At 50.3% G+C, this 15,540-nt stretch overlaps 1 protein-coding gene across 1 annotated transcript in view; it reads left to right on the top strand.

The window, feature by feature from the left end:
- ATP10A (ATPase, class V, type 10A) overlaps positions 1 to 15,540 on the top strand; it is a gene marked incomplete at its 5' end in the record, with an annotated part of 181,888 nt that overhangs the window by 165,372 nt on the left and 976 nt on the right. Inside the window, 8 exons of the mRNA XM_010845848.1 lie at positions 635 to 944; positions 3,643 to 3,719; positions 7,414 to 7,539; positions 11,579 to 11,779; positions 14,118 to 14,198; positions 14,277 to 14,381; positions 14,780 to 14,967; positions 15,111 to 15,534. Coding sequence (XP_010844150.1) covers positions 635 to 944; positions 3,643 to 3,719; positions 7,414 to 7,539; positions 11,579 to 11,779; positions 14,118 to 14,198; positions 14,277 to 14,381; positions 14,780 to 14,967; positions 15,111 to 15,534 — 1,512 coding nt within the window. The remainder of the gene's footprint in view (positions 1 to 634; positions 945 to 3,642; positions 3,720 to 7,413; positions 7,540 to 11,578; positions 11,780 to 14,117; positions 14,199 to 14,276; positions 14,382 to 14,779; positions 14,968 to 15,110; positions 15,535 to 15,540) is intronic.

Raw genomic sequence — 15,540 nt, 5'->3', positions numbered from 1 at the left:
GGGTCTCTCTGTCCATGGAGGAGCAGGAACCAGTGGAGTTCCTGGAGTTTATTCATTCTTAGAAACACTTGTCCCTCCCATGCCTCTGTGCCCTGACCCTGCAGTCTCCCCAGGAAGTTTCCCTATCCTTTCTGGGATTCAGATACAGCTTTGGAAGGGCACTGCCAATTCAAAGCCTCAGACATTAGGCTTTTTTTCCCCTGGTTAACTGGAGAGCTTAAAGAGACTCTGATTACACTCCTTTTGAAGCTAATCACAGCAGAAGCTCTTCTTGGTAGCTCACTAGAAAACAAGAAGTTCTGAGTAAGGGCCTCTGAGGACCGTGGGGAAGTGCCTGGAAAGCTCCCATGGCCTGACCAGGTAGTAGTTCCACCACAGTCTGGCTAGGCCTCCCAAAGTGAAGGTGCTCTGTGCTTAGCTCTACGCGGTATAATGGAATCAAGTAGAATCCTAATAGGAACCCTAAACCCACCCAGACTCTTTCATGCTGAAAGTCGACCACTTCCCCTGACTTTCCAGGTGCAGGAGGGTGCCCTTCTGGGCCAGGACTGCAGCCTGGGTCCCGGCAGTCTCAGATGTGTCGCTGGGGTGATATGGATGAGTGACCCATGCGTTCCTCTTCTGTCCACTTCAGGAGGCGTGCGAGGCCCTGCTGGACCAGTGCCTGCGCTATGTGCAGTCCCGCAGCCCCAAGAGGACCGCTGGCAACCTCAGCGTGGGCTTCGCCCCTCTCTGTCCACCCTCCGAAGCCACTGCCTCTGGCCCCAGCCTCGTGATCGATGGGAGAAGTCTGGCCTACGCCCTCCAGAAGAACCTGGAGGACAAATTCCTCTTCCTTGCTAAGCAGTGCCGGTCTGTCCTTTGCTGTCGCTCAACCCCCCTGCAGAAGAGCATGGTGGTGAAACTGGTCAGGAGCAAGCTCAAGGCCATGACCCTGGCCATAGGCAAGTATCCAGGCCGGACAGCCTCCTCCTGTGCAGCTGCCTCCCCTTGAAGCATCTTGACTTTCCTACCTCTTCCATACTATACTCTAGGGTGGGAAAACGCTTTCTTTCTCTTTTTCCTATTTATAAAATCAGACTCTGTGCAATAAAATTGGCAGTCTGTTCCAAATATAAAGCTTGGATTTGAAAGCCACAAAATACACTAGCAACAGATATAGCTACATATTATGAAGTCAGTAATTCAGTGTCAAATTAAAAAGTTAGAGCTTCTTACTGTCTCCGGGGAGACAGGAGAGTCCTGTCCTGTGGCTTTGGCCTCAGCAGAGGCCTGCACTCTAAGCCTGACCCCAGGCCAACTTAGGAAGAAGGCCCTTTGTAGGTGCTTCTGATGGCCATGAGCCACCTGGGGTCCAACTTCATCACGCTTCAGGACCCAGAGACTCCATGGTGATAGGAATTCCCATCACTTCTTGTCTGCTGAACTTTGCTTCAAGTGTTAGTCACTCAGTTGTGTCCGACTCTTTGTGACCACATGGACTACAGCCCGCCAGTGGACAGGCTCCTCTGTCCATGGGATTCTCCAGGCAAGAGTACTGGAGTGGGTTGTCATTTCCTTCTCCAGGGGATCTTCCCCACCCAGGCATCGAACCCAGGTCTCCTGCATCGTCAGCCTGATTCTTTACCATCTGAGCCACCTGGGAGATGATTTTGTTTCAAGACCAGCATCTAATTTTAAAACATTCCTCCTAAGCTCTGAATAGTTGCTGAATTTTGCATCATTTCCTTAAGGACTGTGTGTCTGATGGTGGCTTTTCCTTGCAGACTGCTGGCCTGGCAAGCCTCCTAGGCTCCTCTCCAGTCTGCACCCGCACCCACCTGTCTCCTCACCCACTCTGATTGAAGTCCAATCTCCAGGGAGGTTCAGGGACGTGGCAGCCCCACCTGCTGGGGAGAGCTGGGAGAGACTGCAGGTAGCCTAGGAAAAGGGGTGGTCCCCAGGATTCCCCGATATCAAATAGTTTGGTCTTCCTGCATATAGAATGCACACCTAAATGAGAGCTTGCTCTGAAATAAAGCTTCCTCACCAATCAGTATTAATTACCATATTTTCTACAGGAGGTCTGTGGTAGCCCCCCACCCTTGGTGATGTAGGAATTGCCACCCTGTCACCTCATCAGGATAGTTGAGGCTGGTGATGGCCTTAGCATGGTTGTCATGGAGATGGACCTGCACATCCCCAGGGCATGGTAACTGCTGAGGGGGATGAGGTGTGTTCACCCACAGCCACTTGGTTCCAGCTGAGATAAGACAGGCAGATCTTCTAGGATGGCCCCTCTTCAGGGAGGCTGTGTCAGGACCACCTTTGCCCTCATGTGCCCAGACAGGCCTTTACGTCTCTCTGAGCAGGTGTTTGGAGGCAAAAGCTGAGGAGTTTGAGTCTGGTTCTGCGCCCTCACTGGTAACTTTGCTCTTCTGTGCTCCAGCCTTAACTGTAACATGAGGTCAGCATCCCCCAGTGGGCCGGGTGTGAGACCCTGAACATGATACAGCACATTCTCACTGCCTGGTCAGGGCCTGGCTCACTCAGCCACCACATCACTGGTGTGTGACATTCACTTAGGAAACTGGGAAAAGAAAAAGGCTGGTTAGAAAGAAAAAACAAAACAGAATCTCAAAAGGGAAAGGAAAGGTAAAGACCCATCAATTTTTAGTTTATTTCTTTCTATGAGTTAAGGCATGAATATGACCTAGACCTGGATATCTAGCAATTAATAATCCCGAGAGCATCATTGCCCACACATCTCATTTTAAATGGGACATTCTGGGAAGAGCTGCAGAGGTTATTGCTTCACAGAATTTCAGTTGGGTAAATACTGATTCTCCAGGTTGGGCCCTGTGCAGTAAAGAACAGAGGAATCACAGAGGAAAGACATCCTTCTGAGTCACTCTGACTTTATATACCTATACTTCTTAAGTGTTTGAAATGGGGGAGGTATTCTGTGATGTGGGCCCTTCTGCCACCCCGTTCCAAGAACAGTCATTTTCACAGAATGATAATGACTTTAAGTCTCCGGTTGTCTTTCCCCAAAGATGTTAAGAGCTCTGACCCTGTGCTCCTACACGCTTTCTATCAGCAATTTGACTAAATACATAGATGGTCTCATTAATTACATGCTTAGAGAGCCCAAGGGTGGGCACAGTAACTAACAAGCTAGCCAGACTTGAGTGTGCAAACAGAGTTCCACAGTTGCTGGGCAGAATTTAACCTCCTTTGTGCAGTTTAGAAAACCACTCACAGGAGTATGAGTAGAAGTAGCCTTGACTGCCGTGTGACAAAGCCTAGAGTGGGTCAGGAAGTAACACTGAAGGTGGTGATCCTATTTTGTGCTAGATGCCCCGTGAAGGGCTCTACTGGTGTCTGAGCCAGTAGCTTGGAATGTGTCCTAACTGGAAAGGGGCGCTGGCTGCTGCTTTCTCAGATTCTTCCTGGTGTGACTGGTGGGTCCAAGCCTCCCACCAGGTTTGCTCTGACTGCATAACCCAGCTCCCCTGGGGCAGGGGCTGCACTGCCTCTTCCTCAGTCCTCCCTAGGACCCTCCACAGTTCGCAGCTCACACCAGAGTCCCGGGAAGATCCACCAAGCCTGTTTAATCATGTACATCTCAGCTCACGATTCTCCCTGCCTGTGCTGTTCTAGGAGACGGAGCCAATGACGTCAGCATGATCCAGGTGGCAGACGTGGGCGTGGGAATTTCAGGCCAGGAGGGCATGCAGGTAAGGACAGGGGGCTGTCCTGGGCAACCAAAGGGCTCCCACTCTGAGCCGCGCTGGCCTCCCTGTGAGCCGTCCTGCAGAGCTGAAGGCTTGGATCTTAGTACAGCTGGTGCTCGCCTGCTGCTAAGCCGGCAGTAGACCAGGTGGCACGTGGCTCTTCATGTTAGTGAAGCCGTGCAGTGAATATGCCTGTCAGTCTGTTCCTGTGGAAAGGTGGCCTGTAGTGGATCGTCTCTGCAAGGCACTTTTTATTGCTCCTGAACATCAGTGATACCATGGGCTTTACTATAGGACTGTTGTGTCTTGGTGTCACCATGAAGATGGAGGAAAGCCGTCCTCACTCATGTGAAAATTCATCTCTGTGTTTCTCATTTGCCATCGTGTTGGTTCTCCTCACGTGATCCAGATGATGAATAAATGGGTTCATTATAAATGTACTTCTTTGGGATGTAGCAGTTCTACATTTGATTAAGTTTGAATCACAGTATTTTTAACTTGGTGGAAACTTTTGGGAACAGTCTATCCAGTTGTCTTCTTTTAAAAATCAAGACGTTGTTCACTCTTTGGTCATCAGTTGTTCATTGATGTATTCACCCTGTAACTAGCTTTTGAGCACACATATGTGCCATGCTTGTGCAGGTTCATTGATTTTCTCACTTGACACTGAAATCACAGTTTGCTGGAAATTCCTGAGCTAGAAGCACAGTTGCCCCATCCTGGGCTCCTCCTCAGCACATAACTCTCCTGCGTCTCGTCTGACCTGGGTTATGTTACTATACATGTTTTCTTCCTCCATAAAACTGAAAATGGAACCCAGTTGGGACTCATCCTTGCCCCTCCTCCCAGTGACATCACATGCCGCCACTGCTGGTAAGTCGCTTCAGTTGTGTCCAACTCTTTGCAAGCCCATAGACGGCAGCCCACCAGGCTCCTCCATCCCTGGGATTCTCCAGGCAAGAACACTGGAGTGGGTTGCCGTTTCCTTCTCCAATGCATGAAAGTGAAAAGTGAAAGTGAAGTTGCTCAGTCATGTCCGACTCCTAGCGACCTCATGGACTGCAGCCTACAAGGCTCCTCTGTCCATGAGATTTTCCAGTCAAGAGTACTGGAATGCGTTGTCGTTGCCTTCTCTGTGACATCACATGGGGGAGCTCAAAAATGTCTATTGAATGAATGAGAAAAATAGTTAATTCCATCTGATTTTTTCAGCATGGCCTCCTTTGCACTCATTTCCTAGGATGAAAACCTACCCAGGGCAGTGCTTGTAAACCACACGTGCAGAGAAATGCAGCCAGTCCACTTTGTATCAGGGTCTCTAAGATTGAGCATGCTGGTGAGGAAGGGCATGAGCTGTATCCACTGGAGGGCCTCAGGGCAGGAGCTAGAGGATTCAGTGAGCCATGAAGGAGGTGTGGGAATCAGCCAGACTGTAGGGGATCTTACTGAGACTTAGCTTTGAGTGGACATGACTTGTATTTACTTGAAGCTCCAGTCCTGTTGCCCGGAAAATCCCATGGATGGAGGAGCCAGGTAGGCTGCAGTCCATGGGGTCGCTAAGAGTCGGACACGACTAAGGGACTTCACTTTCACTTTTCACTTCCATGCATTGGAGAAGGAAATGGCAACCCATTCCAGTGTTCTTGCCTGGAGAATCCCATGGACGGAAAAGCCTGGTAGGCTGCAGTCCATGGGGTCGCACAGAGTCCGACATGACTGAAGCGACTTAGCAGCAGCAGCAGCAGCATACTTCTTTATTGAGGGTGCATCATGTAAAGTGATGGTAAGACTCGACATGTTCTCCTACTGTTCTAAGGGCTCAGGTTCCCCAAGGAATGTGGCCCCGCTTGCTTGTTAGTCAGTCCAGTAAGCAAGGGGACGTTGTACGGAGCTCCCTGGAAGACACACTGTGTGGGGCGCTGTGGCTGTAGGGACCCGAGGAGTCCAAGCTGAGTGTCTGAGGTAAAGTGATGGTAGTTGCAGTTCCCCAGCTCAGCCTGGGTGGAAAAGGTGTCCCAGGCAGGGGAACAGAAAGAACCCAGGAAATTCTGTCGCTCTGAGACACCTAGTCTTTGAGGAGTCATCTGGTCAACCATGTTTGTTGAGCACCCCATGGGTGCTGACTGGGAACCAGGGCTGTGGGTGATCACAGCGTCTACCATGCAGGGTCTCATGGAATATTCAGAAAGATCAGAAAGGGAAGATAGGAAAGTATTCTAACTTACACCAGGGGTCATAATTGAGTTGTCGTGAGTGCTGTGAAAGAGCAACATGAGTTTCCCTGCTGAGGATGTGACAGGAGGCTCTGCACAGCTGGGAACACTGGAGAGGCCACCGTGATTGGGGGAGTGAGTGGTGTGTTCAGGGTGTGGAGGCAGGAAGCTGGGTCGCAGGGTGGCGGAAAGGCCAGCGGGGCCTGGAAGGAGGGGCATACCTGGGGTTCTCAAGGTCAGGGCTGCTTCCCAAACAGCCCCGGGGCTTCTCCTTAACTCTGACTCAACATTAGCCCTTCAGTGTTAGGACATTGAAGACAGGGACCACATGTGACGGTATCTGTCTCCAAGTCTGTGTCTGGCAACTGGAGGGTCTTAATACATGATTTTTGAGAGGATGAATTGTGGAATAAACGAAGGAAGAAAAGATGCACAAAACCCTTAAGGCTCCCACATGTTGACAGGAAGAGGGGTAAAGATACCGTTTGCTTTCAGATCCTTACTTCTGGGTTCAGAAAGCAGACATTCTAAGGCTTCATTTTTTTCTGTCATGTGTAATGATGTTTCTCTGTTTCGCAAATGGGACAGTATCATCACCTGCTCTTTTCTAAGTGATATTTAAGGGAAGCCTGTAAAATTTGAAAAGCAGACTTAAATGTTTGTGTGGAATAAACTTCAAAGATAAGCAAAAATGTATCTTTGACATTTTCGTGGATTTTTCCCCAAAATAATAAAATTCATTCCCAAATAATGATGTATTCCAAGTTATTTTGGACACAGACATTGTCATTAGGATGGCACTGTCTGGCTCAGTTAGTTTAATTGTATAGAATGTGGTGCTCAGTAAGGTAAAGGCAAGCTTCCTCCCCCGGGCTCTTTCCTGTCTGCAGAGGAAGCCTGCTGTCCATCCCACTGTCCTTTCAGACGATGTCCAGTGCCCTACAGTGGGAATCCTGAGACTGGGCTGATTGGCAGGCAGGGCAGCCATGGGCCTGGCCTTGCTCATCACCCGTGGCTCTTGGGGAGAATGACCCAGAGGACACCTCGCAGGACAGCTGTCTGTCTGTTCCTGAGGCATACCTAAGGGGCAGCTTTGGTTCATCTTTGGGTTGGGATCCTAAGATGATTTAGATGAATAAAACATCAGAGAGTGGGAAAAAGCAGGGAAATTTCATACATCTCCATATTTTTTTTAATTTGCTTAAAAAAAAAAAAGCATGGGAAAGAAAAAGCAAAAACTTTACAAATCCATCAGTTACATATATTTGAAATCTTAAATATGTCCTCTAGAGCAGTATCCCTAAACTACAGTGTAGTCGGTATTGGATTTTTCTTAAATGCAAGCATTCATCCTGGAGACAGTGGTAACAGCCAGCTCAGGCTGGATTTCTGCATCCCCATTGCGCCTTGTGTTTGGGGGGAGTTAAGATGGACCTCAGGCGCAGTGAAGCAGCAGCAACAACTGGCACTCTCTCCCTCTCAAGGCAGTGATGGCCAGCGACTTCGCGGTGCCCAAGTTCCGATACCTTGAGAGGCTCTTGATCGTTCACGGACATTGGTGCTATTCCCGGCTTGCCAACATGGTGCTGTACTTCTTCTACAAAAACACAGTATGTATTTGATGCCAGTGTCGAGGATTTTTGATGTGAAATCCATGAGATTCACAGGACTGTTAACTGAACATGGTCTGCAGGCCATCCCACAGCCTCCCGTTGGTTCCACCCCACTTGGCTTCTGTGGATTTTTCCCAGGCCTGGTCTGCCTTTGCACCCTCAGTCTCAGAAGTCTTAACTCACTTGCTGCTCTGAGCATGGAAACAGGTAGATCCAAGGAGGAAGTCCACTTGCAGCTTTATAATAAGTAGAGTGACCGTGGGGTCCGGGGGTTTGCATGAAGTCCTCAGTCAGTGAGTGATCGAGGCTCCTTTCTGCCTCCACCCAGCCAACTCCAGTTTCCAGGCCCTTTACTGCTCTGTCCCTGTCTCTCTCAGGAATGGTCTCCTGAGGTGCCCACAGACAGGATGCTCTGATCGGTGCCCTCTCAAAGCACATGGGCTCATCTGATGAGTGGAAGTGTGGTTGGCAGTCCTGGGTCAGCATGAGAGGACTCAGCTGGGCTGTGACCCTGATGATAAGCAGGCTGTTGAGATTGCCTACTGTCTTCGAGAAGCCTTTCCTCATCCCCCTGGCCGCCATGAGTGTACATATGCCTATGGCTACATCGTTGCTTCTGTGTTCATTCATCAACCACAGGCGTCATCATGTTTTACCATAGTTTCCTATTCAGGAAACTTCCGCACTAGACACTGACACTCCTCTACAACTCTGCTACACTCTACTACACACTGAGCCCGCTGCACCATCTCAATAAATACATAAATAAAATACTTTTGTTTATAAATCTAGGATTACAGAACCAGTCAATGAGGTAGTGAAATGGTAAAAATTTTATTGTGAGCTAAACTGATTTCATAGCAGTTTGTTTATTCAGATACAAATGGACTTTGATATAGCAATTATGACATTGAAGCTTTGGGCCCAGATTTAATGAAGTAGAAATAAATGGCAAAAATCACGCCCACCCTGGGCCAGCAAGAGGGGGCTGCCACCCTCTGTGCTGGCAGGTAGATACCCCTCAGGCCCGCTCATTCTGTATTTGACCTTTCAGGCTGTGCGCAGACCTGCTTGGCTCAGGACAGTTCTGTTTCTTCAGGGACTCTGATTCAGGGCCCTGGTCTATTTCCTGCTGACCCTAACATTTAATTCTTAGTTCCTTCACTACTGTGTCCTTGGCAGACAGCTGTGTGGCAGCAATAGCCTCCAGGATGGACCACATGGCCATCTTAGGACCCTACCCTACTTGTGAGGTATAGACACTCTGCTGAGAACTTGCTGGATTGCTGCTTGTCCCTCTTGCCTCTGATACGAGGCAAGGAGACAAAGTAAGTAAACTCTTGGGGTAGCTGACTCTTCAGAGTAGTCCTGTAGATCTGCCCTGCTGGATCCATAGCTCCAAAGTCAAGAGCATGTCTAATTTTATAGGTTAGGTCCTGGAAATTAATTCAGATTGGGTTCTGCCTGGGACACAGTCCATGCAGGGCTGTGCTGTGCTGTGCTATGCTGTCCCTGACCTCATCAGATCCCCTTGCTACTGACTCCCTGGCATTGCCTCCCCAGCACCTACCCCTCCTCGCACAGAGTTGCAAACCGAGAGGCTCCCAGCCCCCGAAGGTGTAGGTGGTGCTTTGAGTAAAGGTGAGTGGGGCTGGGCAGGCTGGAATCCCAGCCCCGTTTCTCTCAGTCATTAGCTGTGCAATCTGGAGCAAGTTATTTGCCTCCTTTGGATTTTGTTTTTTTTTTTTATCTGAAAACAAAACAGAACATAGGAATTGAACTCTGCTCTCTGTAATTCCTAACAAAAACTTCTCAGACTGAGGGGGAGGCATTCAATATTTCAGTTGCAGAAGAGACCCAGAGTGGCTACCGGAATGGACAGTGCCTCCTGTCTGCTGCAGCAAATCTGCCCTCGGGAAGGGGGCAAGGAAGGAGATACTAAGTCACCTCAGTCGTGTCCGACTCTGTGCAACCCCATAGATGGCAGCCCACCAGGCTCCCCCGTCCCTGGGATTCTCCAGGCAAGAACACTGGAGTGGGCTGCCATTTCCTTCTCCAATGCATGAAAGTGAAAAGTGAAAGTGAAGTCACTCAGTCGTGTCTGACTCTTAGTGACCCCATGGATTGCAGCCTAACAGGCTCCTCTGTCCATGGGATTTTCCAAGCAAGAGTACTGGAGTGGGGTGCCATTGCCTTCTCCGAAGGAAGGAGAAGGGGCCTCTTTTTATTCTGTGTCAGATTCAAGGCCTCTGTGAACAGGCACTTAATCTACTTGAGAAGTTCAGAAATAATCACTCTGCCTCCCAAATTGAGAAATTCATTTATTTTCAGAATAAGTTCGCCTGCCTTCCAGTAAGGAGTAGAGAAGGAAAGTTTCCATAGCAACAGTGGTTTGAGAAGGCTTTGGGTACTACATGAAAAAAAAAAAAATCTCAATTATCTAAGTACTTTTTCTCCTCTTTGACTCCACTTGCTTACTGATGAGTCACTAGGCTGCACCTGAGGAGATAGACAAGCCATAAGCAAGTGTGGGTATGAAAAAAGGAAGAAAGTTAGTGAAGAAGCCAAGTTTGTCAATTTTCAGGGTGGAGGGGAAGAGTTGCATTAGGGCAAAGACTGAAACAAGGTTTGGAAGATCTGGGTCACTAGAGGTGTTACCAGTGTAGACTGTCTTTTTTTCCTGATCATTGGAACAAGCCATTTTTTAGGTCAAGAAACGTCTCTGAGATCTAGCTCAAAGAGGTTAAGTGACTGCCTCAAGGTCAGAAATGTGCACAGCAGCAGCTCCAGAACCCACGCCAAGGCCACTGTCTGCAGTGTCCAGCAGAGAATTTTCTTCCAGCGTGGCTCCTCCAGGCCAAGACCCCCGAGTGGTTGATCAAGATGGGTTTGTTACTCATTCAGTGACCACTGTCCAGTCATTTGACACCTTGGACCTTAGTTTCCTTTCCTGTAAATGGGGTGAGCACGCCGGCCCTGCTTGAGCCTCAGACGAAGGAAATAGCTGTTCTCCTGACAGTAGCAACCACAGATGACGCTGATGAGCATCTCAGCATGTAGGGAGCTCTTGTGAGTGCTTCAAGGTGCGTTAGTCATTAATTCTCACCACAGCCCACAGCTGAGTACCGCTGGTGTGCCCGTGTCATGGACAAGGTCACTGAGGCAGAACGGCTAAATTATCTGTGCTAGCTTGCATAGCTAGTAAGTGTCAGAATGCCCTGCAGTCGCTAAGCTGCCAGCGCCACCGCCCCCCCATGTAGTATCAGGATGTTCAGTAACAGTGGGAAGAGGCTCACCCAGGTCCTCACGCTGGGCATGGGAGGAGGTTCCTCCACCTCTCTGGACCTTGCTTTCCTGTTTGGGATAGCTGTAGGGACCAGCAGGAATGCCTGTAGCTCACCCTGAGGGCAGAGTACCCGGCAGAGGCCAGGGCTCAGTCAAAGTCGCGATTACCACCCTGCTTGTGTGTGCCTCCTCCCCTCCACTGAAGTCAGTAACTGTACACTGTCCTCATTAAAGAGAGGAAGGCAGCATCCAGGGTGTGGTCCCAGAGGAGCACAGGGAAAGAAGCCTGGCAGTGGGTGATGTACCCGGCTGGCCCTCTTGACGTGAGCCACCCTAGACTCTGCCAGAGCTTTATTTTGTTTTCTTATGATCTGTGGCCTTTTGACCACAAGATGCATCCCTCCGAGGGCTATTGGTGGGAATCCCCAGCTGCTGTTGCTGCCCTTTGGATGCTGGAGGGATGCAGGAGGGGAGGGAGAGACAGGGCACCAAGGTGAGAGCCGTTTCTGGAGACAGTCTCTGAGCACAGATTCGGTCTTTCCAGCCAGACTCGGTGAGCCTCTTGGCCGCCTGGGACAGGAGTCCACGGGATGGCTCTCAGCCCCCTGGGATGGCAGTCAAGGGAGTCCGCCGGGCGGCTTTTGGTTGCCTGGGACGGGAATCACGGGAGCCCGAGGGCAGCTCTTGGGCCCCTGGGATGGGAGTCCGCGGGCAGATGAGAATTGCCATCCCACCCTTCCTTTGACCACAGATGTTCGTCGGCCTCCTGTTCTGGTTCCAGTTCTACTGTGGCTTCTCTGCATCTGCCATGATTGATCAGTGGTACCTGATATTCTTTAACCTGCTCTTCTCGTCACTCCCCCAGCTCGTGACTGGGGTGCTGGACAAGGATGTGCCAGCCGATGTGCTGCTTGCCGAGCCGCAGCTCTACCGGAGCGGCCAGAACATGGAGGTGAGCCCCGGCCCACGCTGCCCTTTCCGTGGACACCCTGGGCAGACAGAGCAGGGGAGATACCGTATGAGATCACTCAGGTGTGGAATCCACTTCTTAAAAATGATACAAATGCACTTATTTACAAAACAGATTCACTGGTTTTGAAAACAAACTTTTGTTACCGAAGGAGAAATACGGCATGGAGGGGTAAATTGGGAGCTTGGGACCTTAACATACACATACTACTATATATAAAACAGATCACCAGCAAGGCCTACTGTGTAGCACAGGGAATTCTACTTGGTATTCTGTAATAACCTATGGGGGTGAAGAATCTGAAGAAGAATGTGTGTGTGTGTGTGTGTGTGTGTATATAAAACAGAATTTCTTTGCTGTATACCTGAAACTTAACACAACATTGTACAACTATACTCCAATAAAATTTTAAAAATAAAATCTTCTAAAAAAAATGGACACTGGAGGAGTTAAAACTCTAGAATCTGACCAGTGAGAGGAAAACAATGAATTCTGTCTATAGAATTTGACAATGGATTTAAGTAGAAAGAGTTGATTGGTTGTGATGGTATCAGAGGTGTATATATGGGCCCAAACTCATCAAAATGTTTACATTAAAACTGTGTATAGTTTCTATATATCAGTTTACCTAAAGCTTACTTAAAAAAAGAGAGAAAGAAAAGACTTTTTTAAAACTATGCGTGCATGTGTGCTAAGTTGTTACAGTCATGTCGGACTCTTTGCAACATTATGGACTATATGACCTGCCAAGGTCTACAGGACTCTGTCCCTGGGATTCTCCAGGTAAAATACTGGAGTGAGTTGCCATGCCCTCTTCTAGGGGCTCTTCCCTCACCCAGGATCGAACCCACAGCTCTGTGTCTCCTGCACTGGTAGGCGGGTTCTTTACCACTAGAGCCACCTGGGAAGCTCTTATGAAAGTATACCAAGGTGAAAACTGTCTTTACACTAAGAGGTTCCAGGAGCCCAAGGAAAGCCCATTTGAAATCCAAGTCAAGGACATGTGGGATGACTGTAGGAAGAGCAGGGATTTTTCTAAAACATCCCCAAAAGAAATGTGATTTCCTTTGAATAGGGATTAATGAGAAGATAAACCCATAGGGGAACCCTGGGAAAACCAAGTGAACACAAACAGATAATGTAAAAACATGTTTCCATCAATACACTGCATAGATTAGCATGCTGACTCCCAGCTGTCCCTGCTGGTCAGTAAAGAAAGCCACATCAGTGCTTCTCTTGGGCTGATTGGAATTATACATGTGCCCAGGGAATAGAGCCCTGCATCTCCCACAGTGGTCTATAAATAATTCAGAACTGATTTACTGAAGTGCTGATTTCCCACTGGGCTTCCCAGGTGGAGCAGTGGTAAAGAATCCACCTGCTAGTGCAGGAAACACAGGAGATAAGGGTTCAATCCCTGGGTGGAAAAGATCCCCTAGAGTTGGAACTGGCAGTCCTCTCCAGTATTCTTGCCTGGAAAATTCCCTGGACAGAGGAGCCGGGAAGTCTGCAGTTCGTGGGATGGCAAAGAGTCAGACACAGCTGAAGTCAGACTTCCTATGGGCAGCCTGGGACGGGGGCTCCTGAGGGTCAGGTAGATGAGGGTCTCTGCTCGTCACCTGGAGGCACGCGTGTACTCAGCCAGGTCTCACCTCCTGGGTGAGTTTGTTCTGGGGACTAACAGGAAGGGGCTGCCTTTCCTCAATGCTTGGTAAACCCTCGTCTTATCTGCTCTGAGTGTCCTGTGGGCCAGTGCTCGCTCTTGCAGCTCAGAATTCAGCAGGGTCAGATACAGACGTGGGCACCCAGACAAGGAAGACTTGATTAGTCCATTTCAAAGTCATTTTTGCCTTTTCTATGCAGCTAATTGATTTTAACATTAGGAGACATCCGTGATTTAATGTTAAAACAACTCATGTTTAAGAAACATTCTAGGGGGTCCACCAACAGAGGGAAGCAAAGCCCTGGCAAAGTAGAAGGACTCAGGTTGGAGAGGCTGCCTGAATTGCATGCTCTAGTCCCTGGCTTAGGGAAATTCCTCGTGGGATTTTAGAATGCATTTCCTCTTTTTCCTGTTGTAATGGGCCTTGCAGACCCAGAGGCTGTCAGTGACCGACTCAGCCTCAAGGGCCCTTGTGAGCCTTTCCGTAGTGTTTTTCCACCAAGCCCCAGCCCTCGGGACCTCCCTGTCCAAGGCCTGAGTTAGCAAGTGTCCCTGGGGTGCCCGGCTTGTGCCTTCACAAGCCCTGGCGGGGACTGGAAAACCGTGTGAAGGGATGAGGCCGTCCCTGTAATCCCTGTGCTTGTTCTTGTGTCTCAGGAATATCGGCCTCGCACATTCTGGCTAAACATGGCCGATGCTGCCTTCCAGAGCCTCGTGTGCTTTTTCATTCCCTACCTGGTAAGTTGGGCCCTGGCCAGGCCTTTCCCGCCAGCTTCATCCAGTGACATGCAGACAGATGACCCCACTGTCTTTCAGGCCTACTACGACTCCGACACAGACATCTTCACCTGGGGCACCCCCATCACTGCCGTCGCCCTGTTCACATTCCTCCTGCACCTGGGCATCGAGACCAAGACCTGGGTGAGAACTGTGGGACTGACCCAGAAGGGGGCTGGTCTGTGAGCCCTCACTGACATGCCCAGTCCGTTAGCTTGAGCAGGGTTTTGCAAAGCCAGCCTCTCTGTGATGAGAACAAACCGGGTTCCCGGGCCGGTCACATGGACCCAAGCCTGGGTTGGGGGCAGCTCCAGCCTAAGCCCGTGCCTGTCCTAGGCAGCACTGGGCTCCTGCCCACCCAAGCCCCTCAACCCAGCTCTGCTTAACCCTCCTTCCCCTGGCCCCTAGCTTCCATCGCCCAGCCTGTGTTCATGCTGACCCACCCTGTTCCCACTGTGCCCTCTGAGAACACTGCGCCTGCTCTAGGAGGACCGGTGCACTTTTGTTGAAACAGAAGCCCTGTTTTTCTCTTTACCCCACAGACCTGGCTCAACTGGACGGCTTGTGGCTTCAGTGTCGTTTTATTTTTCACCGTGGCTTTGATTTACAACGCTTCCTGTGCGACGTGCTACCCTCCCTCCAACCCCTACTGGACCATGCAGACGCTGATGGGCGACCCCGTGTTTTACTCCATTTGTCTGCTAGCGCCCGTGGCTGCTCTGCTGCCCAGGTAGGTGTCCAGGACAGTGGGCTTCTGGCCCCACATGGGCTCGGAAAACACTGTCTTTGCTGTGCTCCTGCACCATTCGAATCTCAGAAGCTCAAAGGCTTCGCGGCAGCAGTAGCTGACTGTGTTCTGTATGTTCTTTCCAGGTTGTTTTTCAAAGCCCTGCAGGGGACCCTTTTCCCTACCCCACTGCAGCTGGGACGCCAGTTAGCCAAGCGGTCCCCTGGGAAATTCAGGGCTCCCAGAGAGACCTCTGCTCAGGGGCACATCCCAGAAGAAGCAAGGACCAAGCCACCAGGACAGAGGAGAGTCAGTGTGGCGCGGTCCGTCTCACGGGACTGCAGCTCACAGGTGTCTCAGGGCACGTGGCAGCCGGCCTGCTCCCCCGAGGCTGGTGGGGAGCCCAGCGCGGTGGACATGGGCATGCCATGGAGAGAGGGCACCCTGCCGGACAGGCTGGACAGTCAGCCCTCACGGTCCTCCTCACCAGGGCCGGTGGCCGTGGAGGGCTGTCCGGGGGGCTCCAGGATGAAACCCATGAGCGCCAGCCGGCCAGCCCCCCTGCCGTCCGTCTTC

Source organism: Bison bison, unplaced genomic scaffold (genome assembly GCF_000754665.1).
Source record: "Bison bison bison isolate TAMUID 2011002044 unplaced genomic scaffold, Bison_UMD1.0 scf7180017864224, whole genome shotgun sequence".
In the NCBI taxonomy this organism is placed as follows: domain Eukaryota; kingdom Metazoa; phylum Chordata; class Mammalia; order Artiodactyla; family Bovidae; genus Bison; species Bison bison.
The sequence above is the reverse complement of the archived record's forward strand: the minus strand, read 5'-3'. Positions and strand labels throughout refer to the sequence as shown.